General features: G+C 39.7%; 3 protein-coding genes and 1 non-coding gene across 4 annotated transcripts in view; 1 reads left to right on the top strand and 3 right to left on the bottom strand.

Moving 5' to 3' along the window:
* The window catches only part of LOC112495478 (disease resistance protein RPV1-like), a 79,644-nt gene extending 56,878 nt beyond the window's left edge, over nucleotides 1-22,766 (bottom strand). Inside the window, exon 1 of the mRNA XM_052436177.1 lies at nucleotides 22,688-22,766. The gene's annotated coding sequence lies outside the window, so the exon portion shown is untranslated. The remainder of the gene's footprint in view (nucleotides 1-22,687) is intronic.
* LOC107174793 (uncharacterized) lies at nucleotides 6,106-8,242 on the top strand. The gene is made up of 3 exons (XM_052435951.1): nucleotides 6,106-6,982; nucleotides 7,056-7,717; nucleotides 7,781-8,242. Exons 1-3 carry the CDS (start codon nucleotides 6,106-6,108, stop codon nucleotides 8,240-8,242), a joined length of 2,001 nt encoding a protein of 666 aa, XP_052291911.1.
* Nucleotides 19,148-23,583, bottom strand: LOC127900747 (probable WRKY transcription factor 19). Its single transcript, XM_052435950.1, has 6 exons — nucleotides 23,519-23,583; nucleotides 22,224-22,550; nucleotides 21,564-21,805; nucleotides 20,719-20,957; nucleotides 19,877-20,176; nucleotides 19,148-19,777 (listed from the first exon to the last, which is right to left on the bottom strand). Exons 1-6 carry the CDS (start codon nucleotides 23,581-23,583, stop codon nucleotides 19,148-19,150), a joined length of 1,803 nt encoding a protein of 600 aa, XP_052291910.1.
* A 2,854-nt stretch (nucleotides 23,584-26,437) lies between these two features.
* Nucleotides 26,438-26,541, bottom strand: LOC127901575 (small nucleolar RNA R71). Its single transcript, XR_008053819.1, has one exon. It is a non-coding gene; the product is annotated as a small nucleolar RNA R71 (small nucleolar RNA).
* Nucleotides 26,542-27,836: the final 1,295 nt, after the last annotated feature.

Raw genomic sequence — 27,836 nt, 5'->3', positions numbered from 1 at the left:
TGGACTTGATCCTGATCTAGTGGCTTATTGGGAAATATTTGAAGTTGTTTTGTTTCATTAATATTAGCTTTAGGAGAAGTACTAATACTTGCATGGGTTGTTATAATTTCTTCTTCGGTCATTAATGAAGATCCAATCATATAGCTAGTAAAAGAAACATATTGTATTTTTTTTTTTGGGTCTAAACCACGAGGTGGTTCTGAGTGGGCCCCAACTGTGGGAGGTACCTTTAAGTGCGTACCACAACCCAGACTAATCCCCGCTCTCACCGGATCGGCCCGTAAGGGGTACAGTGCTGGCCAAAGTGGTGAATCCATATGAGAGTGGGGCTTGAACCCCTGACCTCTCTTAAGGAGTGAGAGTGCCGAACCACTCACACTAACCAACTTTAGTTAAAACATATTGTATTTAATTAGTCTATAACAGATTCGGTGTGACTGTACCATAAGCATACATGTGTGTGCGTGTATTAATGACCACAGTTCAATTAATAAACGACATGTTTGTATGATATAATTTTTTTAGAAATACAGTTCAATTAATCAACTGTATTTCTTTTGATAAGAGAAATGTATGATATAATTTTTTAAGATACCTACCTGCATTATGAATTGTTATTGGAAGGAAGTACAAGAACAAAGCAAGAGCAAAAACTGATAAAAAGATGTATCTTTCATTATTAAGTGAAATGTATGTTATGCTTCTCATTCACTTTACCAGATTTACAAAAGTTTTATGTTATTGATGGCTGGATTGTTTCTGGGTTATCCTTGTTTTTCTGTTTTAATTGCTTTACATACATTATGTGTGTAATTTTTTAATGGGCAATCTTCATTTGGAACATGAAAATTTTAAAAAACTTTCCAATTTGTGCAGGGTATGAAGCCGCTTAAGTAGGACTTTTTGGGTGCTACTTCTGTGTTGGGCAAATATTTTTTTTTTCTTTTTCCAGTCAACCATAATGGGGGTCATGGTGAAACAACTTACTAATCACTCTGGACAGGAACGGGCTTCTATAAGTAAAGCACACCTATTTCACTCTTTCCTTAGTATGGAGCTGCTTACCGTTGGGATGAAGATGGTAATAGCTGCTATAGAAATTACTTTTCTTCAGAAGGAAAATTCTTAATCTTGGTAAATTTAAAGTTGTACTAGAAGACAAGCTGCTTATTCAACCAAATGGCTAAATGTAGCATAGTAGCCTCCTTAGACGATTAATTAGATTGCATTCCTTTTCATCTCTCTGTTTTCATTTTTTCTCCTTTTTGACTTGCACTTCTCTGTTCCTTTCCCCAAAAAAAAAAAAAAATTGTACTTTTCTGCCGATGTCTTCCCAATATCCTATGATCTCCAAATGCACAAATATTCTTGTTGTGATGTTCCATATATGGTTTCTTTTTTATTTTGGTCCATTTTCCAACAAAATAGAATAGTGAGAAGAATGCTTTATTTTAATTATGTTTCTCTGCTTTCTTGAATGTATGCTTGTTCTTGTTCACATTTTACCGTTTGTGATAATTGGTATGGTCTTTCTTTGGCATCATCAAGCCCCAAATGTGATGAAACATTTTGAATTTCTTATTGATCCAGCCTTCACTTTAGTATAATTTATACACCATACCTGCAGTAAGTATCAATTATAGTTCCAAATGAGTGTGAAAGCAGACTAGTGTGTAACTTCATGATTTATTTACTGGTTTGCACATCCATATTCAAATGGTTTACTGGTCTCCGGCCAAAAGAGAGGGAAAATGAAAGACTTGTGAGACAATCCTCATGGCTTTGTTGACATCAGTTTGGTGGTTGATTGAGAATGAATGATCATACATACATACAAATACTTGTTAGAGGGCTTGTTCTGTTGAATTATGCTGGCGGCATAAACTACAAGGCATTGTTGATGATTGGAGAGTCAAGCTATTGTTTCCATTGCTTTTGTTGATTGATCCTTTGTTGAAGCAAAGGCCAATTGTAGATGCAATCTTTGAGGATGTGAAACAAAGGTATTTTCTCTTCTCTCTATTCAGTCCTTCGTTCATTATCCTAAAAAAACTCTATGATGTGTATATATTGGTGCTGCAGGGGAACATTGAGGAACATTTTACTATCCATCTATGCAAATAAGAAATCTGTGGATGAAACACTGGTAGAGGTATTAACATTCTCCACTTATGTTAATGATATGAGAATGATAAGATCCAATTTTATAGATAAAAAAGATACAATAATCTAAATAGAAACGTAAGTTTACAGGCATCTTCAATCCTTTCCTTACAAGTCAGTTTTGTAAATATAAATTCCTATAATACTACTAATACCATTGTGTTCAATTAAATGTACGCTTGAAGGAAGCAAGAAAGGTAGCATAGAGTACTACGTACGTAGCGAGAAGTAAAATAATGGGGAATGATGAAGAAGCGTCATCATCAAATCGGCCATCCTAGGTTTCCCTCTTGGTTTAGCTCTGCTTTGATGATGTTGTTTCGCATGAGTGGCGTCTTCACTTGTTGCCTCAATTGGCATAAAGTTCGATCCCTCCTCATTCACACTGATAATGATAATATTCAAACCAATATCCACCATTTGCACACGGTAATTAACTATCTGCCTCTCTCGCGCAAAATTAATTGATTACTATCTGTTTGTATTTTCCATATATTTCGGCGCAATATTCACTTCATAAACTAATATTAGTTTACTTACAAGTCAGTTTTCCTTACATGTTTAAGCGAATGGATTCACAACACAAATGAGTTGAGTGAAAATGACAAATCAATATACAAATATATTTTTTAAAATATATCATGAATCAATAAAAATAAAGTTAAAACATCATGGATAAAAATTTAGAAATATCATGAATGAAACACTGGCATTCAAAAAAAAAAAAAAGGAAAAAAAATAACACGCCAAGTAGATTAAATCTGCAGGAAAAGAAGGCCACTAATTTTACAATGCTAAATACGTGCTTTCGGTACATTATACCCTTCATCTAATAAGGTATGGTTCAATAGTCTAGTGTGAATTTGTGTTACATGCACCACGTCCCTCGAAAATTATTGCAGTGCAGGAATTGTTGAAGATATAATTTCACTGCTTTTTAGACTTTTAGCTGAATTTCCCCATGAACACCATAGTTTTCAACACATGGCTTTTGTCCTTTTAATTCTCAAATTGAGTGGGTCATGACTATCAACCATTAGTAGTAGGTTGATATTTTAATTTTTGCCCCCCAATTTTTCTTATCAGTCATCATCTCTCCATTAATTGCATTTAATTTTAAAATTATCCTTATTTATCATTTTTGTTTTAATAATTCTTATTCATATTCCTTCGGGTTATTTGTTAAACGTGTGAAGTCTAATTTTCTTTTTTTTTTAAGTAAACTTTTGTAACTTTTGTCTAATATATGAAAATTTCTCAATAGAAAGTAAATGCTATGTCCCAAAATTATCTCTATTAAATATAGTTATTTCCTAAATTGTAAAATATAATCCCTTTGTTCGTTTTGAATAAAAAATCTGATGTAATTCAAAAAGCATCTTTTGAATTATAGTATCATTACTCAAAGAAAAATAATTCCAAAATTCTTAACAAATATGTATTTTTTAGTTATTATTTTTAATAATTTAAATTTTTTTATATGTTAATAGTTTTATTTGGCCCATATTTTTCACCTCATTCTCTGATAAATTTTAGTGGAGTGAAGAACTGATAAATTTTTTATAATAGATTCTTACATGTAATTTTAGAATGGAAAAACGCTTCCCTACCACCACATGCACATATGCCTTCTTTTTATAGGCAATTATCAAATTAATCCTTACTAAATTTTTTGTTGGCTAATGATATCTCCAAATCCACTCCATTTTTAAAAAATAATTACAAAAAAGTACACATTATTTTTTTTAAAATTAAATAAAAAAGAACTTTGGAGAACAAATTAACAAATCTATCTTAATTTACTTTTTGTGACTTAAATATTTTTTATTACATTTGATCATAAAGATTGCTTTGACATAAGTTTAAATTGATTATTTTATCCTTATAAGGTAAAACTAATTCTTTAACTTCAATATTTTCTAATTTTATACCAAATTCATTATTTCTAATACTACTTTATTAGTATGATTATAAAACATTAATTAAACAAACATAATGTCTTTATGGCACAATACTCATGTAAATTATTAGCTTGTCAAATTTATATCATTTATTTGTAAGGTAGTGAAAATAATAATTAGATTTCATTTAAAATATTAGTTCACATAATTAAATACATAAATTATTAGATACAATAACTCATGTTTGTTAGGCAATTTTTTCGTTTTATATCATAATAATAAAATAGAAAAATAAAATTTATATCAGAGTTCATGATCAAATAGAGTAAAAGAAATCTAAGAAGTAAGATAATAGAATGATTTAATTGATTAACTATACACAATTTTTATTAATTTGTATTTTTTAAAAATATTGTGAATTCATTATAATTATTTTATAAAAGTGGTGTGAATTTACAAAAATAATGGGGTGGAAATATCCCTACCCTTTTTTTTTTATTTCCTTTGAAGTTAAAGATTCAACACTTAGTGAAGACACCACGTACGTGTTGCCCACAAAGATTCCAGAAAGGACGTTTGCGGCCACTGAATTTTTGAAATTTTTTTTACTATGTTTTTAATGAATAAAATGTATGACAAATGATATTTTATTTTAATTGTGTTATATAACATGCGAATTTTCTCGTCTGTATTCAGTCAATTGTTCATTTTCCTAAAACACTAGAGTCAAAACTAAAAAACACTATGACGTGTGTTGATGCTTAAATCTGCTCGCCTTTTGACCGACCAGATTCTTTCACCAACGTTTGTGTTATCAACTGTTGCTCGAACCATTGGGGTTGGAATCGCCCTCCTTTCTCTTACTAGACCTGCGTTCACCAAAAACGGATCAAAGACGCCGGTGGTTTTGCCGGCGTAAACCCTCCGATGCCTAAGTTAGCACAAAGTGTTTACGGGAAAACAGTGCAATTTGGATTCAAGAATGATTTTTAATTTATTCAAAGTTTGTAAGAAAAAGGTCTGATTGCAATTTGGCAACGTTTTCCCTCTCTCAATCTTCTTTTTTTCTTCTTCATCGATTTCTCTCTCTTTTATAGCCGCCCCTTTGTCCCACGTTTTCCGTTTACCCTTTATCCCTCCTTTTTCGGGTGGTGGCAGCCCCTCATGGGGCTCTAACTGTTACATTGTGGGCAAACGTGGGATCTCGCGTGTCCTTCAATCGGTTCTGGGAAAAGCGCAACTACCGCGATTTTGTGGGATCGTGTTCCCGCTTTCCTGGGGCATGAGCGCCGGCTCGGTATATGCTTCTGGTCGGTATTCGTCTCTGGTCGGTTCATGTTTGCCCCCGTGTTCTGCTCGTACTACTTGGCTGAGGTGATCCACGCCGGGGTGGATAGTAGCATGGCCGACCTGGTGCTTTTATTTACTTAACACCAGTCCCCCAGTTTCTGGTCTTGCGAGTGAAATGAGTCAAGAGTAGAAACTGATAGCCAAATCTGACCAACACGGGGAGCTTCACATCTGATTTCCTGTTTACTGGGACGGACCTGAGGTACCATTCTTATTCTGGGGAGATCCCGACCTGAGCATGGGCTTGAATGAGCGTGTCCATTGCCTATCTGGGCTTGCATCTAGCTTGGCCTCTTGTAACGGTTAGTGACGTGGCCTTTCCAGACTCTTCACATTTGAAATTTGAAACGACGGGCTATCTGTCCTCGATATTCGGTGAGTGAGCTGGCATCCCCATCACTTAAATGCTTTCATTTTCCTTTTCGTTTCAAATCCCTAGACTTAAATCATTGTCGCTTTGTTCTATTCGCTTCTCTGTTGTGAGACAACTCCTACGAACTTCGTTCATACTCTCCGCGTCTGGGACTTCCGTTTGCGGGGTCTTCCCTCCATCACAACGACATTATCAGTGCCAGACTATTCCAGGTATAGCCTTTAACTTCTTCTTTGGTTGTTGTTGATTGGGTTCTGTGTTGCCCCTTTTTGTATTCGTATACTTGGATTTGTTTTGGTTTCCTTTTGGGGCTCCGATATGTCAAATCGGAAAAGGAAATTGATTGCCGATGAGAGTGACGAAGAAACGGGGGATTCAGACCTTAACTTGTCGATACCCACTGATTTTTTACGTCCCTCTAGTAGTGTAGGGCCCTCCCATGGTAGGGATACCCTTGAGTACCCACGCCCCTTGGCTGTTTCTCCCTCCCCCGAACTAGAGCTTGTAGGGAATAGAGGTGAACCCGCGTCGGGCTCTGGTGAGAACCACAGCTTTGGTGGGGTTGGGGTCCCTGAGGGAGTTGGTGATGGTTCGGGGAGCAGCTCTGGACCGAGCGGACCTGCTAAGAAAAGGAATCTCGGCCATAGGGTGGAGGCGGATTCCTACCCTATTGATTTCATAGATTGTGCCACCACCCCTACTGATCTATTTAAGCTTAGGAACCTCTACAACATTCCCAATGAGGTTCTCCTGGTAGTTCCTGGAAAAGGTGACGTCCCTAGTCGGCCTCCGAAAGGGTATGTGACGATGCACCTGGAAAGTTTCAAATTGGGAGCTCGGCTGCCCCTTCAAAGTTATTTTGTGAAGATACTGGGCGGTATGCACCTGGCCCCAGGTCAGCTACACCCAAACAAGTGGAGGGTTCTCTCGGCAATGTTTGTGTTGTGGGAGAGATGCGGGTTGGGGGAGCCTTCCCTTGTTGAAGTGAAACACCTGTACCAGCTGCGGAGTAGCCTGAGGGAAGCGGGCTGGTACTACTTTATGTCCAGTTCTGTAAAGAGGAAACCGATCACTGGGTTTCCTTCTTCATGTAAAAATTGGAAGAATAAATTCTTGTTTGCTGGAGGAAACTGGTGTCCAGCAGTTCGGTCGCTTGGTGGGGATATTTACCTTCCAACACATTTTGTCACCCCAGGTCGTTCATTTTTGCCTATGTTCTTAGTCAAATTGTCACTTATTGGGTTCTTTAACCTTTTTTGCTATTTCAGAGTCGTGGGATTTGATTGAAGGGCTTGAAGACCGACCTTTGCTTCAGGTGGAAACTGCTCTGGTGAACGCGTCTACCTGCCAAGACCTCTTGTCACCAACAAACCTGGTCAGTTCGGGTCTAGTGGACATAACTGCTGGAATGGATAACAAGATCCTCAACGCGATGAGCAGAAAGCATGGTCGGGCTCCAAGCAGCTCCAGCAACCCTCCCCCTCCTCCAAAGAAAACCAGTGTCGGTCATTCTAAGGCGCCTGTTCCTGCTCTGCTCCCTCCTCCACCTCGTAGGAGTGGTGGGGAGAAAGCTTCCGATAAGAGTCCTGAGGTCAGCATCCAATCTGGGGACCGATCCTCTCCTCTTCCATCCCGAGATCAAGGTGACTACCTGAGTCCGTATCAAAAGGATTACAGAAAATCAGTGGGGCCCAAGATGGTGATGGACATCGAGAGCATGGACCTCTCCGAGCTGGCTGGTTCTGTTCAAAGGGTCTCCTTTAGGCTGGCCACCTTGGTTTCGTGTTACAAGAATGGGTCCACGCGCCTTGAGAGGAGGCTTCAAGCGGACAACCAGGAGTTGAAGAAGAAGGCCGAATCTGCTGATCGCTCGAAGGAGAAGTTGGCGGAGTTGAACAAGCAGATCACAGACTTGAAGGAGAAAGTTGCTGTTGCTGAATCCACCACTTCTAAACTTGAGGGTTAGTTGGGTGACCTGAAATCTGATCTTCAGGCTACTCAAAGTGAGAGAGATACTTTAAGGACCGCCCTTGAGGGAGAAATCAAGTTTCTGAGCGAGCAGCTGGCTGAGGAGAAAGGCAAATCCGCTGATGTTGACGATCGGCTGGATGCCGAGTATGATTCTGGGGTTGCTTTCTCCTATAAGTGCATCATGTCTGTGCTTAAGGAAGAATATCCCGAGCTGGACATGAGCAAGCTGGAGGCTGGAGTGGAGAGATATATGGCTGAGGCTGGCCAGGGAGATAAGGGGCAGGGTGAGCAGGATCAGGTGGAGGCTCCTTTGGATAGGGTGCAAGAGGGGGAAGCTGGGGGACGAGCTTTCGAAGTGGGTCAAGGGTCCGTGCCTCCTCCTCCCGGTATTGCTGATCTCCCACCTCCTGAGATTGTTGATCCTTTACCTCCCAAGACTGCTGATCCTTCAGCTGCTGGAACCGCTGACTCTCCTAATCTTTAAGTCTATTTTTGTATAAACTCTAAGTTTGCATTTGTTTTGTAAATAATTGAACACTCATAAATTTTTAGATGTTCTCTATTGGCTTTCTTGTCTGGTTTTTGCTCATAGATTGTTTCTGCAAAATGATTGGACAACTTATCTGATTTTACTTGCCTTAGTGAACCGAGCAGGAGTAGGCATTTACTTGCCTTAGTAAAATTTTTGTAGAATTAGCTGCTGGTCTTTCGATGACCGAACAGAAGTAGACATTTACTTGCCTTGGTAATATTCTCGTAAAATTAGCTACTGGTCTCTCGTTGTCCGAGCAGAAACATGCACTTACTTGCCTTTGTAAAATTCTCATAAAATTAGCTGCTGGTGTTTCGCTGACCGAGCAGAAACAAGTACTTACTTGCCTTTGTAAAATTCTCATAAAATTAGCTGCTGGTGTTTCGCTGACCGAGCAGAAACAGGCACTTACTTGCCTTTGTAAAATTCTCGTAAAATTAGCTGCTGGTCTTTCGTTGACTGAGCAGAAGTAGGCACTTACTTGCTTAGTAAAATTCTCGTAAAATTAGCTGTTGGTGTTTCGCTGACCGAGCAGAAATAGACACTTACTTGCCTTGGTAATAATCTCGTAAAATTAGCTGCTGGTCTCTCGTTGTCCGAGCAGAAACAGGCACTTACTTGCCTTTGTAAAATTCTCGTAAAATTAGCTGCTGGTGTTTCGCTGACCGAGCAGAAGTAGGCACTTACTTGCCTTAGTAAAATTCTCGTAAAATTAGCTGCTGGTGTTTCGCTGACCGAGCAGAAACAGACACTTACTTGCCTTGGTAATATTCTCGTAAAATTAGCTGCTAGTCTCTCGTTGTCCGAACAGAAACAGGCACTTACTTGCCTTTGTAAAATTCTCATAAAATTAGCTGCTGGTGTTTCGCTGACCGAGCAGAAACAGGCACTTACTTGCCTTTATAAAATTCTCGTAAAATTAGCTGCTGGTGTTTCGCTGACCGAGCAGAAGTAGGCACTTACTTGCCTTAGTAAAATTCTCGTAAAATTAGCTGCTGGTGTTTCGCTGACCGAGCAGAAACAGACACTTACTTGCCTTGGTAATATTCTCGTAAAATTAGCTGCTGGTGTTTTGCTGACCGAGCAGAAACAGACACTTACTTGCCTTGGTAATATTCTCGTAAAATTAGCTGCTGGTCTCTCGTTGTCCGAACAGAAACAGGCACTTACTTGCCCTTGTAAAATTCTCATAAAATTAGCTGCTGGTGTTTCGCTGACCGAGCAGAAACAGGCACTTACTTGCCTTTGTAAAATTCTCGTAAAATTAGCTGCTGGTGTTTCACTGACCGAGCAGAAGTAGGCACTTACTTGCCTTAGTAAAATTCTCGTAAATTAGCTGCTGGTCTTTCGTTGACCGAGCAGAAGTAGGTACTTACTTGCCTTAGTAAAATTCTCGTAAAATTAGCTACTGGTGTTTCGCTGACCGAGCAGAAACAGGCACTTACTTGCCTTTGTAAAATTCTCGTAAAATTAGTTGCTGGTCTTTCGTTGACCGAGCAGAAGTAGGCACTTACTTGCCTTAGTAAAATTTTCATAAAATTAGCTGCTGGTCTTTTCGTTGACTGAGCAGAAGCAGACACTTACTTGCCTTAGCAAACTTTCGTAAAATTAGGTGCTGGTCTTTCGTTGACCGAGCAGAAGCTGGCACTTACTTGCCTTAGTAAAATTCTCATAAAATTAGCTGCTGGTCTTTCGTTGACCGAGCAGAAACAGGCACTTACTTGCCTTAGTAAAATTTTCGTCGGGCTTGCTAACAGGGGGATTTCATACTGAATTCATCTTTATTTGAAATTTGAATGTATTACAAAAAATACAGAATATATGCATGTTGTAACAAGCCATCATGCAGTTAACAAAAATAACCTATCAAAATGAGGATTTAGTAGAGACTTTGCTTACTGGAAATACTTCTTCAAGTGCTCGGCGTTCCACGACGTCTTCACGTCTCGTCCATCTTGGTACGCTAACTTATAAGCTCCTGGTCCCGTGGCTCGTATCACCCTGTATGGGCCTTCCCATTTCGGCCCAAGAGCGCCATGGTTAGGATCCCTGGTGTTTTGGTTCACCTTCCTAAGTACCCAATCTCCTGCTCGGAATTGCCTTACACGTACGTTCTTGTTGTAATAACGCATGACCCTTTGCTGGCACTGGGCCACTTTCTGCGAGGCCCCTTCCCTTTTCTCCTTTAGCAGGTCCAGGCTTAAGCAGATCTGCTCGTTGTTTTGCTCCTCAGTGAAATATTCCGTTCGATGTGTCCCCACTCCAATTTCTGCTGGGACTACCGCCTCATGACCAAAAGCTAAAGCGAACGGAGTTTCCCCTGTGGCGGTTTTGCGAGTTGTCCGGTAGGCCCATAATACTCCTAGTAGTTCATCAACCCAAGCTCCCTTCTTCTCTCCCAATCTAGTTTTCAGGAGCTTCTTTATCACTTTGTTGGCTACTTCCACTTGTCCGTTTGCCTGGGGGTGTGCAGGGGTGCAGAACTTCAGGTCCACCCCCAAATTTCAGCAAAACTCCCTAAAGTTGCTGTTGTCAAATTGCCTCCCATTGTCTATAATGATGGCATAGGAGATCCCGTATCTGTAGATGATATTCTTCCAAATAAAATCCGTTGTCTTTCTCTCCGTGATTTGGCTGAGGACTCCCACTTCCACCCACTTGGTGAAGTAGTCTATTGCCACAATTGCATGTGTCGCCGCTCCTCGGCCCTTAGGTAACGGACCAATCAAGTCGATTCCCCATTGAGCGAAAGGCCACGGGGATGCCATGGTGGTCAGCTTTTCTGGGGGTTGTGCAGGAATCTCAGAGAAGCTTTGGCAGGTTTTACAGTTCTTTGCCATCCTTTTCGCATCCTAGTGCATGGTCGGCCAGAAGTATCCTTGCCGGAGTGCCTTGAGGCTAAAGTTCTTGCTCTCGAGTGATTGCCGCATATTCCTTCATGAATCTCCCTCAGTACATAATCTGCTTCCTCCTCATCCAAACATCTCAAAAGGGGCAAGGTGAACCCTCGGCGGTACAGCACTCCATCTAGTAGCGTGTACTTCGCTGCTCGGCATTTTAATTTTCTTGCTTGCCTTTCGTCCTCCGGTAAAACTCCATCGCGGACATATGCGCGAATCGGTTCCATCCAAGATTCTCTAGTGCTTACTCTCATCACTTTTACTTCCTCCCCTATACTTGGCAAGGTCCTTACCTCTAGTGGGACCGACTTAGGTAATTTCGGATCTGCAGTTGCAGCCATTCCAGCCAACATATCAGCTCGGTAATTTTCATTCCGGGATATCTGCTTCACCTCTACTTCATTGAAGAGTTCAACCATTTGCTTCGCCTTCTTCAAATAAAGCCCCAATTTCTCTTCCCTTACTTGGAATTGATTGCTGAGCTGGTTACATACTAGCCGGGAATCTACTCGAATTTCTACTCTTTCTGCCCGTAGTGCATGTGCAAGACCGAGCCCAGTAATGAAGGCCTCTTATTCAGCTTGGTTGTTCGTAAGCTGGAACTCGAACTTTACAGCATAGGATACCTCGACACCTTCTGGGCTTCGTATTATAACTCCTGCCTCGGATCCATGTTCACCACGTGAACCATCAACCATTACCAGCCATACCCCCTTTTTATCCTCCTGCTCTGCTGGTTGTTCTTCTTGGACCTCTTCCCCTGGTTCAACACAGTAAACCATAAAATCAGCCAGGGCTTGGGCCTTGATCGCTCCTCGGGGCCTGTAGGATAGGTCGAATTCGCTCAGTTCCACGGACCACTTCACTAACCGCCTTGATGCATCTGGTTTTTGGAGCATTTGTTGAAGAGGCTGGTCAGTCATCACAATTATCGGGTGGGCCTGAAAATATGGTCGCAGTTTCTGTGCTGCTGTTATTAAAGCCAGTGCCCATTTCTCTATCAATAGGTACGTAGTTTCTGCGTCTACCAGGGCTTTACTAGTGTAATACATGGGGTGTTGCTTCCCTTCTTCTTCTCGGACTAACACTGAGCTGGTAGCCCATTTTGAGATTGCCAAGTACAAAAACAGCTGGTCACCTTCCCTTGGAGTTGATAGTAACGGGGCATGGGCCAGATACTCCTTCAGCTGCCCAAACGCCTCATCACATTCTGATGTCCACTCCATCTTCCTCCCTTTCTTTATGGTTTGGAAGAAAGGGTGGCATTTATCCGTGGCCCGCGAGATGAATTGGTTCAATGCTGCCACTTTCCCTGTAAGGCTCTGCACCTCCTTAACTGTTCGGGGGGATCTCATTTCTGTTACTGCTTGTATTTTCTCCTTGTTGGCCTCGATCCCTCGGTGGCTCACTAGGAATCCCAAAAATTTGCCCGAGCTAACCCCAAATGCACATTTCTCCGGGTTTAGCTTCATTTCATACTTCCTCAGTAATTCAAAGGTTTCTTCCAAGTGTTTCACGTGATCCCTCGGTTCTCTGGACTTTGTGATCATATCGTCCACATATACTTCTATAGTATGACCGATCAAGGGCTTGAAGATCTTGTTCACCAACCTTTGATAGGTAGCTCCTGCATTTTTCAGGCCAAAAGGCATCACCCTATAGCAAAACAAACCCATGTTAGTTATAAAGGTGGTGTTTTCCTCATCCTGCTCGTCCATGGGTATCTGGTTGTATCCTGAAAAGGGATCCATGAAGCTGAGCAGACTGTGACCTGCTGTTGAGTCCACCAATTGATCTATCTTTGGTAGGGGAAAACTGTCCTTCGGGCATGCCTTATTAAGATCTGTGAAATCCACACACATTCTCTATTTCCCGTTGGCCTTCTTTACCAGTACTACATTGGAAATCTACTCCGGGTACCTGGCCTCCCTTATAAACCCTGCTTTCAACAGCTTCTCCACCTCGGCGTTTATGGCCTCGTACCTTTCCTGGTTAAAGCATCTCCTCTTCTGTCTCACCGGCCTCGGCCCCTTCTTGATTGCCAACTTGTGGCAAGCTACCCCGCGATCAATTCCTGGCATATCCTCGTGAGACCAGGCGAATATATCTGCATGAGACTGTACGCAATTTACCAGCTCGCCTTTTACTGCCCCAACCAATCCTGATCCGATCTTCACCACTCTGCTCGGGTTTCTTTTGCTTACCGCAACTTCTTTCAGTTTCTCAACAGGCTCTTGGCGGCCCTTTTTAGACTCTCCTCGATTATCTAGAGAAGTAACCTGCAGTGTCTCCTTGGCCGCTGTAGCATAACAACTCCTTGCCATCCTCTGGTCGCCTTTACTACGCCAACCACTCCGTTTACTCTGTATTTTAGTGCCAAATAATGCGTAGATACAACGCATTGGCTTATCCTCATGAAGGATCTCCCCAGTATCATCTGGTAAGGGCTTATTTCCTCTACTACGACAAAATCCAGCATCATCGTTCTTTCAAACGGCTTTGTCCCCACAGTAATTGGGAGTTCGATGATCCCCATGGGAGTTAGCCGTCCCCCTCCAAATCCCTTTAAGGATGTATTTATCCGTTCCAATTTTAAGTCTGCAATTCCCATATCATCTAGGGTCGACTTAAACAAGATGTCAACTGAGCTGCCCGTGTCTACCAGTATTCATCGCAATTATGTACCAGCCACTATTGCCTTAATCACCAGTGCATCCTCATGAGGATATAAGATACCCTCTTCATCGTCATCTGTCCATATAATGGGAACTTGCCACAATTTTACCTTCTTAGCTGCTGGCAAATTGAAAAGCACTTCTTTGCTAGTCATGGCGTATCTCCCGTAGTTCTTCCGTGCTCTGTTCGAATCCCCGGCCAATGTTGGCCCTCCTGCTATTACACGGATGGTCAGCTGTTCACGTTCCAGACCTCTCAACTCCTTCATCCCGCGTGTACTGTGATTCAATAACAGGGGACACTCCATCTACATACTCATCCAAGTATCGGTTCCTCACTAAATCCTCCACCTGAATCTTCAGGTCACGACATTGGCTGATAGTGTGACCATGAGTGTCGTGGAATTTGCAGAATCTGCTCTTATCCCATCGGTGAGCTGGTTTGGTTATAGGGGCTGGAGGGTACAGCAGGCCTCGTCCTTCGATCCTCTCATACAATTCCTCCATGGAGATCTTCAATGGAGTGTACTGTCTATATGCCAAGCTCTGGGCTATCAGCTGAACTGCTTGGCTATCCTGAATGCCATCTCGGGCTGGTATTGTCGCAAGCTGATCTGGTCGTCCAGCCCTGGAACCATTTGCATGTAACGCTCTGGGAGTGTTGTGATAAGGGTGGGCAGCCATCTGCCTGAATTCTCGTTGCCGCTCCGGGAACGAGGTGTGCAGAGGTTGGGCTCGGCTGTGTTGAAACTGTTGTGGTCTCTGAGCTACGGGGTAAGGGCGAGATTGAGCTGATATTCCGCCCATAACTGAGGATTCCCCAGCTCGCTTTCCCGATCCGCTCCCGTTTGGGGCTCTCCGTTCTTTTCGCCTCAGCTCTTCCAGCTGCTCACTCTTTATCCTTGCCGATTTCTATATCTCGCCTCGCCTGTTCGTACCCCGCCGAATAATTCTGCACTAGGGGGCTTCTTAAGTTATACCACAATCGGCCGATTTTTACACCTTCTTTTAATCCTCTCAACGCTTGTGGGTGATTAAAAGCTCCCAAATCTAACACGGCCCGGTGATATCGCTTTACAAAATCTCGGAGGGACTCATGCTCCTCCTATTTCATCCCCATCGGTTCCATCATGTCGTCCTCTGGGCTACTGCTCCTCGGAACTGTTCGGCCAACTCTTGGCACATCTGCTCGTACCCTTTTATACCTCCTCGGGGCAGCTTGCGGTACCATTCTCGGGCTCGCCCCTCGAGTGACAATGGGAACACTCTGCACCTCTGAGCTGGTGTCAACCCCTGCACCCCTGTCATGTCATTGAAACGCTCAATATGCACCAGCGGGTCACTTCAACCGGAGTATTTGAGGTCGGGGAAGCAGAAATCTCTTGGGATTACTATACCCATGATCTCGGTTGATAACGGAGATTCTTCATCCAGCATTATCCTCCAGCTCGGGGGCTTTCTCTTGCCCTGTATCTCCTCCATCACCTGCGCCAGTCTGCGCACCTCCCCCTCCAATTCTACTACACGGTCAGGATCACGTGTAGCTATCTGGTCTCGTTCTCCTTCATCAACACTGCCCCCTCGCCCATTGACTTCCAGTACCCGTCCGGGGAGAGGTTGGTCCCTCCCTTCATCTATTCGTTCTCCTGAAACCCGACCAGTGCTTTTGTGGGGATGCACCCCGTTAGGTTGGTCTTTCGGTGGAGGGATTTCCTCGACTCTACGCCTCCGGAGGCTGGGTTCTGCTCCAACATCATCTCTTCCCACGGGGGTTTCACAATCCCTTCTCCGCTTATCCCTCAGCTCGTGCAGTATGGTCGCGAGAGTCTTCATTTGTTTCTCCATCCGCTCTAATCCATCTTGCATCATCCTCTCCTGGGCTTCATTTGCAATTTCCAGAAGAGTGATTGTCTCCCCAGCTTCGTTATCCTCCCTCAAAGCGTCCTTCCTTGGCACATCCATGTCTAATCGTTCGCTGTTTCTCCGGTAACTACTAATTCGGTGGTAGCTTTTTATCCAGCTCCCCACAGACGGCGCCAAAATGTTGATGCTTAAATCTGCTCGCCTTTTGACCGACCAGATTCTTTCACCAATGTTTGTGTTATCAATTGTTGCTCGAACCATTGGGGTTGGAATCGCCCTCCTTTCTCTTACTAGACCTGCGTTCACCAAAAATGGATCAAAGACGTCGGTGGTTTTGCCGGCGTAAACCCTCCGATGCCTAAGTTAGCACAAAGTGTTTATGAGAAAACAGTGCAATTTGGATTCAAGAATGATTTTTAATTTATTTGAAGTTTGTAAGAAAAAGGCCTGATTGCAATTTGGCAGCGTTTTCCCTCTCTCAATCTTCTTTTTTTTTTCTTCATCGATTTCTCCCTCTTTTATAACCGCCCCTTTGTCCCACGTTTTCCGTTTACCCTTTATCCCTCCTTTTTCGGGTGGTGGCAGGCCCTCATGGGGCTCTAACTGTTACATTGTGGGCAAACGTGGGATCTCGCATGTCCTTCAATCGGTTCTGGGAAAAGCACAACTACAGCGATTCTGTGGGATCATGTTCCCGCTTTCCTGGGGGATGAGTACCGGCTCGGTATATGCTTCTGGTCGGTATTCGTCTCTGGTCGGTTCATGTTTGCCCCCGTGTTCTGCTCGTACTACTTGGCTGAGGTGATCCACGCCGACGTGAATAAAATGTATGAAAAATGATATTTTATTTTAATTGTGTTATATAACATGCGAATTTTCTCGTCTGTATTCAGTCCATTGTTCATTTTCCTAAAACACTAGAGTCAAAACTAAAAAACACTATGACGTGTATATATTGGTGCTGCTGGTAAAGACTGAGGAGCAATTTACTGTCTATGCAAATAATGAATCTGTGGATGAAACGCTAGTAGGCATTAATATTCTGCACTTATGTGCCATTTAAATTTCTTACAGAAATGGCCACTCATAATTCATGAATTGACATCAAAACTACAGATCATACGAGAAGCCGCCACTGATGAAGGGGCACTTGATGCATTTGTTTTGATCGTGACAGGCCCATCAGGGCTGAACCCAGTGCAATTGATGCCATCAATCTCTATACCTGTACTAGTTTTATGGGGTAATGAGGATCCATTCACACCCGTCGATGGACCTGTTGGTAAATACTTCTCATCTCTGCCTTCTCAACTCTCAAATGTGAAGTTAATTATATTGGAAGAAGTAGGACGTTGTCCAGATGACGACAGACCTGACTTGGTCCACGAAAAGCTACTTCCTTAATTGGTTGGCTGAAACATCTCATTGCTGAGGAATTTACTTTCTTATCAACAAGTTTTGATAAGAATTATATATCATTCCTATTGTAAAATGACAAACAATTCTAGTATTTACATTGTATATATCAATTCTTATTCAACTGCTTGAATATCTTTTGGCACCGAAAGGAATGTAGGAGATACTAATCCCTGACATGTTGCAGAAGCTCCAAATTGATTCAAGAAATGTACCAAATTATTCAATAAAAAGTCTAACTTGCTTCAAAAAGTCAAATTCAGCACAATCTATATTGCTCATGTTAATGATATGTGAATGAAAGGATTCAATTTTTTACATGAAAAAGATACAGCAATCTAAGGAATAGAGAAAGGTGATTTAGTAATTTATATTGCTTATGTTAATAGGAATCAATTTTTCAACTGGAAAAAATAAAATAATCTAAATAAAAATATAAGTTCACGGGCATCTTTAATCCTTTCCTTGCCGGTCAGTTTTTTAACGGTAAATTCTAGCCATATGACGATACCATGTCAACTATGGAATCAAATGCACTATTCCGATTATGGAATTGGTATATATAGATACTTGAAAAAGTGCATACACGTTTAAGCAAATGGATTCACAACACAAATGACTTGAGTCAAAATGATACCTATCTTCTTCTTCTTCTTCTTTTTAAATCGGTATACAAATATATTTTTTAAAATATATAAGATTGTTCCCTCTTTATGGCTTTTGCTTTCACATGATAAAACTTTCCCATATACAACAATTTAGATTTAAGAAAGTAGAAAATTTTCAAATGTGATTATGTTATGTACATGAGAGTTGATATAGTGCGCTAACGGGGTAAGTGACATGTTTCCATTGATAGAGATATGGGCCCACAACATATCTCTGCCAATAAGAACTTGCTGCGCGTCCTGAAATATCTCACACCGCTAACAAGTGAGTTTTTTTATTGACTTATAAATCACGTGCTCTATGTGTTTTGGGTTATATAGCTCAATAATAAAATCGTCATAGGTTGCGTGCGCAAAGCAGGAAAGAAGGCCAATAATTTTAATTTTACAATATACATCATGTGCCTTTCATACTTTATACTCTTCATCTAACAAGGTAAAGTTCAATACTCTAGTGTGAATTTGTGTTACATGCATTAGATCCCTCGAAAGTTATTACATGAATGTTTTGCTCCAAGAACTGATTTTGACATTTTCTCCTATTATTAAAAGTGATTAGAAAAAGGAAAGAGATAAAAACACATTCATGAAAATCTCAGTCTTCTTCGTTATAGTTGAAACATGTGCTTGGATCTTCTATTGAGTTCGTAGAATCTAGGAAGCAAAATAAATGGATCCCACATTTTTTCACCCCACAGCACTCACACTCCAAAGATGGAAAAACATTAAATTGGACTGCCTCAGGAATGCAATTGCATTTCCAAAAACCATTAAAATCCTCTTCACATAACAGATAGTGACCCAAATGTAAGTGATCTAATTCTATATAATTAGCTCTACTCTCAAATAACTGTGTGTCATGTGGACCACAATCTTTGGTGGTTTTCACTTTGAGCTCAAAAGAAAATGAAAACCATCTGCCACAATCTACATGACGGTTTGAAAATGCTAAAATAGCACTAAATGCGATGCCCTGCACTCTGCTATAATGGAAGAAATCGGATGGCATCTCCAAGGTTATAAAAGATCCCACACTTTGAAACTTAAACCACTTTGGAATTTCATTGCCAGCTAGTACGACATGAATTTTTTCCAAGGGAAAATCTCTCTGTACCAAAAAATCATAATTTTAAACCCAAAAAAAAAACTGATTGTAGAAATTGTAAGTAGAAAGAGTTAAAGACACACATTTACCCATATTTCTTGCCAACGTACAGCTAGCGTATGGCCCGTATGCTGAATTCTCAGGGTATCTTTAACAATTCCTGCAGTAGAATTACCTTCCAATCTAAAATTGTTGCTCCGGTAAAAAAAAAAAAAAACTGCTTATAAGATTCATAACTTAGAGAACAAACCTGAAAATGGTTGCAGTGCCAGGGGACCTCGTGCACGGAATGGAGGCTTTGGTGAGGATTGAAGGCTCTCACTATAACTTAAGAGAAGGTATCGCAACATGAGAAGCTGGGAAATGCTTTTTGGTATTCTCTCAATATTGGTTTTTGCTAGATTCAATATTATTGGCGAGGAAAATTGGGCAAGACATTCGGGCAATCTTTGAAGATTTGAGCAACCACTGAGATTAAGAACTCCAAGAGATTTCAACATCCATAGGCTTCTTGGGAGACTCTTCAGCCTTTTACAATCTAAAAGGTCCAAGTACCCGAGCCTATGTAAACGCTCAATTGATGAGGGCAGTTCTTCAATTGCAGTCTCCCTTAAAAATAACCAGCTTATATTACCTGATGAGATCTCTGGAAGCCTTTTCAGTTTTGAGCAGCCCGAAAGATTAAGTTTGGTAAGAAATTCCAAGTTAAATATTCTAGATGGAAGACGTTTTAGGCTTTTGCTACCTCTTAGATTCAAGAGAACTAGCTTGTTCAGACGTGGCATCAACATGGGGTTTGGAGTTTTGGCAATTAGCTTATTGCAGGCAGCAGGGATTATCTGGTTTAACTTCCTATAATGCTGCTCGGTCAAAAAAGAGGCCAAGACAAAATCGTTACCACGTATAATAATTTAATGTTGTTATTAAAAGATTGCACATATATAATAAGATACGCATACCTTCACACAATCCCAAAGTTGTTCAATGTCACTATCAGGCACTTCAAGTAACATAAGCTTCTCTGCACTAAGGTTTGAAGGCAATGACTTCAACGGATATCCATACCAGTGTAGATATTTCACTTCACCAAATCCTGGATCTTGCAAATAAGATATCTTACATTTGTTCTCTCCATTGAATGACGAACTATAGAACTTTAAAAATCTCAATTTAGGCATCTTTGTGAAAGTACTAGGATTTAGATGAATCTCTTTTACTTTTGACATATCCAAACAGATGCCCTCAATTTTTTTTGTCCCCTAAAAATAAATAAAAAAACAATAAAGTTAAAATAAAATGAAAGATGATATGTATATTCCACTAATGAATTGCACTTCAACCCCAGCAAGAAAAAATTTTTAGGACAATTTTGTCACTAATTTAAAATTAGAGGTAGTTTAGTTATTAATTCAATTTTTATTTATACTTGCATGGAGTTTATGTGGGATTGGAGTGGGGCTCTCTGTCATTGCTCGGATCAAATTTCAATAATTCATGTTTATAGTTATCGCTTAATTGCAAATGCACAAAGAAACATAACAACACAAGTAATACTTAGCATAAAAATTTTGTATGTGTACTGCACAAATTTACATATCAATTATGCTTACAAACGGTTATGCAAATTGTCATCGCATTTATAATTTATTGCTACGTCATCTAACCACTATTGTTTTTTCTAATCATTGCCACTCTTTTATTAATTCTAAGACTCATCAGTTCGAGTGTATGTAAATATATTCACATCAAGTCTTTAAACACTACATTATCCCAAAATAATAATCCACAACAAACGGCTTACTGTATTGTACATAAGAACTTCACAGATATCCTCATGATGCCACAATCTACTACGGTTTTCAGGATTAATTGATTCTTGTCGAACAATTTCCTTACCCAATTCTTGTAGTAAATCATGCATTGTTATTTTGTTGTATGAATCAATAGCAATGAGAGATTTATCGACAAGAACACTCATTCCTATTTCTGGGTAGAAGCCACTTGCATTAAAAAATTTCATTACTGGATCTACATCCTCACCTTGAAAGAAACAAGCAACATCAAGGAAAATATTTTTTTCCTTATCGTCCAAACTATCATAACTTATTTTTAATACCTCAAAAATACTTGCAAGGAGGATTCTTTGTAATTTATCTATTGCACTTTCCCAAACTTCTTTTTCCCTTTCATATAGAAAGCAGCCCAAAACCTTAAGAGCTAAAGGAACACCTTGAGCATATTTCATTACTTTGCTTGAAAGTTCCACATAACCAACATCAGGATGGTTTTGTTTGAAGGCATGTCAACTAAAAAGCTCAATAGCGTGATGATATTCTAATGCCTTCATCTCATATATTTTCCTCACCCCCCAATTTCTAAGTACTTGTTTATTTCTGGTGGTTATTATGATTCGACTCACAGGCGTCAACCAATAAAGACTTCCAATTAAAGATTGTAATTGGCTTAAGCAAGTCACATCATCAAAAACAATCAGAACCTTCATGCGGCTGAGCCTTCTAAAAATGAGGTCAATAAAAGGCATCACATTTTTATGCTTCAATAAATTTGAAAGAAGTTTTTGTTGTAAGCAAGATAATCCTCCTGATCTTTGTGACTCTTCTCTAACATTTTCGAGGAAGCAAGAACCTTCAAAATCACCCGAGATTTTGTCGAAAATAGCTCTAGCGATTGTTGTTTTGCCTATACCACCAATGCCCCAAATCCCTAAAGAGTAAACATCTTTCGACTCAACACCTAATATGGATTCAATTTCCTCAACTTTTGATTCCACTCCAACCAGCTTGTTTTTGTTATCACGCGGCCGAAACACTTCATCCAATCGCTTTAAAATGTCATTACCAACTTCATTTATAAATTCTGACTCATGCCTAGCAAATACATAAAATTAGCCAAAGTAACTTCAAATTAATATGAGGAATTTGCATTAAATATGAAATAAGGGAGATTGTCAGTTTTCTTATTGAAATTGATATATACCACTACTAGTCTACAATCTCCCAGCAAATTAATAACTCTTAAGTTACAGGAATATGTGTGAGTTTTTTTCTTTGTTTTTTTCTTCTAATGGTGGTATATGAGTGAGAGGTTGAAATTGCTTAAAAAACGACAGACCACCACTAATTTTGTTAGATGTGAGCACAAAAGTGGGGAAGTTAGGAAGTCTAGAATCTGATGCTTAAAAATTTTTAAAATTGTAGTTTAGCATCCGAAAATTTAACTAAGAGTGCTGCGTGAATTTTATTTATTGTTAAATATTAGTATGAGAAATTAAAGGTAACTTTTCACCTGATGTTAAGAGAAAGAAAGCCAGACAAACTGGCTGCTTCCTTCAAAGCTTTCCTCCAACTCCGCAGCTTCTCAGTATTCTCCTTTAATCTTTCTTCAAGCTTCGAAAATGAATCCCCAAAACTCCCAGTTTGGTTTCTGACGTCTGATGGATCAACCCGATAAAAAAACGGAATCACAATCTGTGCATACTCTTTCTTGCACTCGAGGATCTTTACAAGTTCATCAAGACACGATCTAGAAGATGCATACCCTTCTGAGAAGACAATAACTGAAATGGCTGATGCTTCAATTACATTCACCAGTGACTTCGAAATTTCGTCTCCTCTGTTGAATTGATTTGAGAAGAAGAAGCCATAATCAACAGAAACAGTTGAATTGATTAGAGAGAGATTTTGATTCAGATGAAAACAATTTTTGAACCAAATGTGCGCGACTCTGTAGAATAAATCGATGCCATGAACCTTCCTTCAAGTTCCGTGATAATTTTTTAATTTCATCTCATTGTCCAACCACCGTGCACTCCACGATGATTGATTAATTCCACTACTTTGTAGACTTTTAGCTGAAAATTCCACATGAACACCATACTTTTCAACACACATGCTTCTGTGCTTTAATGCTCATAACTGCCAGCAATAAGTAGGGTGATATTTTAATTTCATCTCATTGTTCAACCACCGTGCACTCCACGGCGTTTGATTAATTCCGCTACTTTGTAGACTTTTAGCTGAAAATTCCACACGAACACCATACTTTTCAACAATGTTGGATTAGGCTTTAGTTGTATACCATTGTATCTTATCTTTGAAAATCTTTTAAAGTATTTTAAAATTGAGATTATCTACCCCAAAAAAAAATTAATTTCAACTACTTATGAATTGTTTGACCATAAATAGTATTATAAGTCGAAGAACATGTTCGACCGGATAAAATCGTTGGCTACATCCTTTGTTAAAAGAATTATGTCCCCTCTTGCTGTTGGCATGCGCCGTATTGAAAGATGGATTCGCTGGACTGCTCCTGTTTGGCCTTGGGTTAAATTAAATACAGACGGTGCCAAGAAATCTACAGGCATTGCAGGAGCTGGTGGGCTAATCCGTGATTACAGAGTGTTTGGCAGGCAGGTTACAGTGCTAATTTAGGTACTTGCTCAATGACTTCAGCTGAGCTCTAGGGTTTATTTCACGGGCTATCTATTGCTTGGCAATATGGTTTTCCTAGGGTTCAAGTGAAAATTGACAGTAAGTGTGCTATGCAGTTAGTCTCTAGCCCAAAGCCTCCTATCAATGAACCTTTTACTCTCATTTGGGCCATCCATGATCTCCTTTGTCGTGATTGGTTGATCAAAGTGGACCATATCTACCAAGAAGCCAATGTAGCAGCAGATTTCCTTGCTTCTTACAGTTTTTCTTTTCCTTTGGGTTTATATTGCTTTTAGTCTATTCCTTCATATATGTTTAGCATATTACATAATGATGTTTGTGGGGTTGCACACTCCCGTTTAGTATTGCCTTAGCTCTTTTAAGAGCCCTTTTATGATTAAAAAAAATTATAACATATTAAAGATAATACAACCAATTTTAATGCATTTGCTGTAAGACACCTGTAAGCTAAAATGGGTCACATGTGGCTAATTGTCAAAGTAATAGCAAGCTGTTAGCTTAAAGCAAAGCACATTCATGCATCACCTATGATAATACAACCAATTCTAATGCATGTATTGTGATGCACGTGCAAGCTAAAAGGAGGCACATGTGGTTATTTGTCAAAGCAATAGCAAGCTGTTAGCTTAAAGCAAAGAACGTGCACGCTTCACAAACCCCGGAGTGAAATAGGATATATGAGTGGATTATTATTATTCATATTATGTATTCTACAAAGCATTTATATTTGATAGTATGATTTAGTATAATGTTGTGATTATATGTACGTACATTATATAATTGATTGAGTCATGAGATGTGATTGCCAAGTGTTGAGTGTTAGAAAATGCATATTTATAAAGGAGAAAACCATCATTTTACATTTTAAGTCTTACTAACAACCTTTACTTTTATGTTTTTAACATTCTTGTGATTTAATTACGTGTGTTTTATTTTAATTAAGTAATTTATGTATTTTAGGGGCATTATAGTCATTTCACAATAAAGGAGAGATCAGAACGGACATCACTTTTGAACTCAGGACGGTCGAAAACCTTAGGAGGAGCATAAAAGGAAAAATGGCACTATTCATATGTACGGTACTATTCACGTGTACGGTACTAACTACGTTACTGTTCACAACACTGTTCACATAGACGGATCGATGACGTGGCATTGACCGATGATGTGGCATTGACTGATGAGGTGTCACGATCCTGTTGGGCTAAAATTCTTATGTACTGTTGATGGTGACGTGGCAGCATATCAGTGGATGAAAAATCTCGTGTACGGTACATGCATCACACAGGATTATTTTCAACCAAACCGCGTTACTGTTCATCCGAGCCAAACCGCGTTACTATTCATCCGAGTCAAACTGTGTTACTGTTCATCCGCGTGGTCAAACCGTGGACTGTTGACTGATGACGTGGCACAATCCTGAGCGTCCAAACTGTTTTTAATCCGATGGCCATGACTTACTCCATGTATCTATAAAAACGGGGCCTTCCCCCCCTAATTTGATATCTCTGAATCCATTTTTGGGATCCATTTTCTGTAATTCCTTCTCCATCTTGTATTTTCTTCGTATTTTAATAAATTCTCATTTTGCCCCTAGTTCAATTATGAGTGGCTAATTTTCTTTCAAGCTTGGGTTGAAGGTGAAGTCTCAACATGTGTCATGGGCTTTATTTGGTAAATTTATTTTCTCTTACCCTCTAGTTTTTGTGGATGTTTTGACTTCTCATCGACAAATAATACTAATCTTGTCTAGTACCGCCTTGGTTTCACCGGCCCTCTGGTACAAGGTTATTATTATTTGGCACGATAAGCCCTTAGCACCATATTGATTTGAGCGTGGTTCATGAGGTGTGGATTCCCCCCTCATGATTTAATTGGCATTAATACGGATTATTTAGCCCATGATGCATGTTGATATGGATCTAGATACCCAAGTACGTCATTTCAATAGATTTCGCTTCAATTTATTCTCGCCATTGCAATTCCAATTTTAGAATCTCAATTCCAATTTTAGGATAATTTAAATCACTTCCACCACAATTTCAACCACCCATTTACAAAATTAATTCTACATATAATTAAAATCCACCTCCTCATGGGATCGACACTCGTCACCATTGATCTATACTACAATAGATTCGTGCGCTTGCGAGTACATTAAAATTTGCACAACAAGTTTTTGGCGCCGTTGCCGGGGAGGTAAGTACTTTTAATTCATAGAATTAATTTTTATGAATAATTTCTTTTATTTTTTTTCTTGTATTTTTTATTTTTATTAAAAAAAAAGAAAAAAAAAGTGAATCTACATTTAAAGGTTAGTATTTTTTTTCTTTTTCTCTTCTTTAAAATTCTGTAATTTCATTTTCAATTTATTTTTCTTTGTAATTTTTGTTTGTTTGTTTATCTTATTAATTTATTTTTAGTTGATTCATTTCACGTATTTGTTTTTGTGTATTTTTATAGTAAGGTTGTAATAGCGTAATAAGGTTAGTATCGTAATTTCTCCCTCTTCTTTATTTTTATTTGTTTTGTTCCCATCTTTATTTTTATTTTATTTGTTTTGCATGCATGGTCGTAGGTCATTATTACCTAATCTTGAACCTATAGACCTTGAATTAGAAAAAACACTTCGCACACAAAAGCACATTAAAAATAAATTTGAAATGGATTTACAAGCACCACAGGAGAGGCCATTTAAAGACTATTTTAGTCCCTTAGCTAATTTGAGCACATCATGCATAAGATACCCAAATGTAGCTGCTAGGAGCTTTGAATTAAAACCTAGTGTGCTAAATTGTCTCCCCACATTTTATGGCCTAGAAAATGAGGACCCATATAATCATCTGAATGATTTTCATGCCATTTGTCAAACTTTTAAATATGAAAAATTTTCAGACGATGATGTTAAACTCAGATTATTCCCATTTTTTTTTAAAGGATAGAGCTCGTTCATGCTTAAATACTTTACCTGCTAATAGCATCTCATCATGGGAACAAATGGTAACGAAATTTTTGAATAAATATTTCCCAGTGCATAAAACCAATGCTATTCGCAGGGAAATCTCAGAGTTTACTCAGAGAGATGACGAGCAATTTTTCGAAACATGGGAGCGATTCAATGGGCTACTCTTGAAGTGTCCACATCATGGGTACGAGAAATGGCACCAATGCCAATACTTTTTGGAAGGATTATTACCGAATGTGCAAGAATGGCTAATGGCAACAAGTGGAGGAGAGCTAATGTCAAAAAGTGCATCAGAAATTTGGGAATTCTTCCAGCGACAAGCAGATAATTAAAGGAGTGAATGAGGTTCACATTGGCGAATCTAGTTCAGAAATTAAAGAAGTCAAAGCAATAATTGAAGGTCTCTCTCGACAAATAGCATCGTTATCGACTGCTAAATCAACAGAGCCACATGACCCTGACTCATATCTAGATCAAGCCAATGCCATAGGTGTAATGAGAAAGCCTTCAAACTACAACCCATACTCCAACACATATAACCCTGGATGGAGAGACCACCCCAATTTTTCATGGTCTCAAGGATTCCAACAGAATGGACCAGCAGCTCCAGTTCCACCAATTCCACAAAATCCTCAAGCCTCTCAACCACCATTTAGACCATACAATCAGAACCAGAACCACTCTCAACCTAGACCATGGGAGGATGCATGCCAGAATTTCAGGAATGTTACTCACTCCACGATTGAGCAACAGAACCGCACCATTGATGGACTACGAAATGAGTTGAGAGCAGGCTTCAACTCATAAGCTCAATCAGTTTCAAGCCTCGAGAAGATGGTGGGACAACTTGCTTCTTCAGTTCAAACCTTGGCAATGATTATTGAGAAAGGTAAATTTCCAAGTCAACCAGTGCCTAATCTTAAAGGAGTACATGAAGCAAGTACCAGTTCACCACAACAGCATGGAGAGGTCAAAGCAGTCATGACCTTGCGAAAAGGAAAAGAAGTCGACAACAAAGTGGAGATGCCGGTGACAAAAGAAAATCAAATCGTACCTGTGAATGTTGAGGACTCACCACCGGAGGAAAAAGAAGAAACCAACCCACGAGAATATGTTCCTAAAGCTCCATTTCCTCAGAGGTTAGCGAAAGGAAAGAAGGGAAAATCCACATGTGAGATTCTTGAAATCTTCAAACAGGTAAGTATTAACATCCCTTTGCTTGATGCTATTAAACAAGTTTCATCTTATGCCAAGTTTCTTAAAGACCTTTGTACTAAAAAGAGAAATATGCATGTTCAAAAGAAGGCATTTTTAACAGAAAACGTTAGTTCTATCCTCCAACATAAAATTCCTCTAAAATGCAAAGACCCAGGCTCCCCCACTATCTCATGTAGTATAGGGAACCACACAATTGAGAATGCTTTGTTGGATTTAGGAGCTAGTGTAAATCTTTTGCCTTACTCTGTATTCGTGAAACTTGGA

This window comes from Citrus sinensis, chromosome 3 (genome assembly GCF_022201045.2).
Source record: "Citrus sinensis cultivar Valencia sweet orange chromosome 3, DVS_A1.0, whole genome shotgun sequence".
Taxonomy (NCBI): domain Eukaryota; kingdom Viridiplantae; phylum Streptophyta; class Magnoliopsida; order Sapindales; family Rutaceae; genus Citrus; species Citrus sinensis.
The sequence above is the reverse complement of the archived record's forward strand: the minus strand, read 5'-3'. Positions and strand labels throughout refer to the sequence as shown.

Bases quoted from the DNA above. Each gene is read 5' to 3' on its own strand.
- LOC107174793 (XM_052435951.1), top strand. From the start codon at position 6,106: ATGTCAAATCGGAAAAGGAAATTGATTGCCGATGAGAGTGACGAAGAA. The intron at 6,983-7,055 runs GTCGTTCATTTT...TTGCTATTTCAG, and splicing joins AACACATTTTGTCACCCCAG to AGTCGTGGGATTTGATTGAA. The intron at 7,718-7,780 runs GTTGCTGAATCC...TCTGATCTTCAG, and splicing joins ACTTGAAGGAGAAAGTTGCT to GCTACTCAAAGTGAGAGAGA.
- LOC127900747 (XM_052435950.1), bottom strand. From the start codon at position 23,583: ATGGTCCACTTTGATCAACCAATCACGACAAAGGAGATCATGGATGGC. The intron at 22,551-23,518 runs GTTCATTGATAG...TCAATTCAACAG, and splicing joins GGCCCAAATGAGAGTAAAAG to AGGAGACGAAATTTCGAAGT. The intron at 20,177-20,718 runs GTAAGCCGTTTG...ATTTATTTTTAG, and splicing joins AAGTTCTTATGTACAATACA to GGGACAAAAAAAATTGAGGG.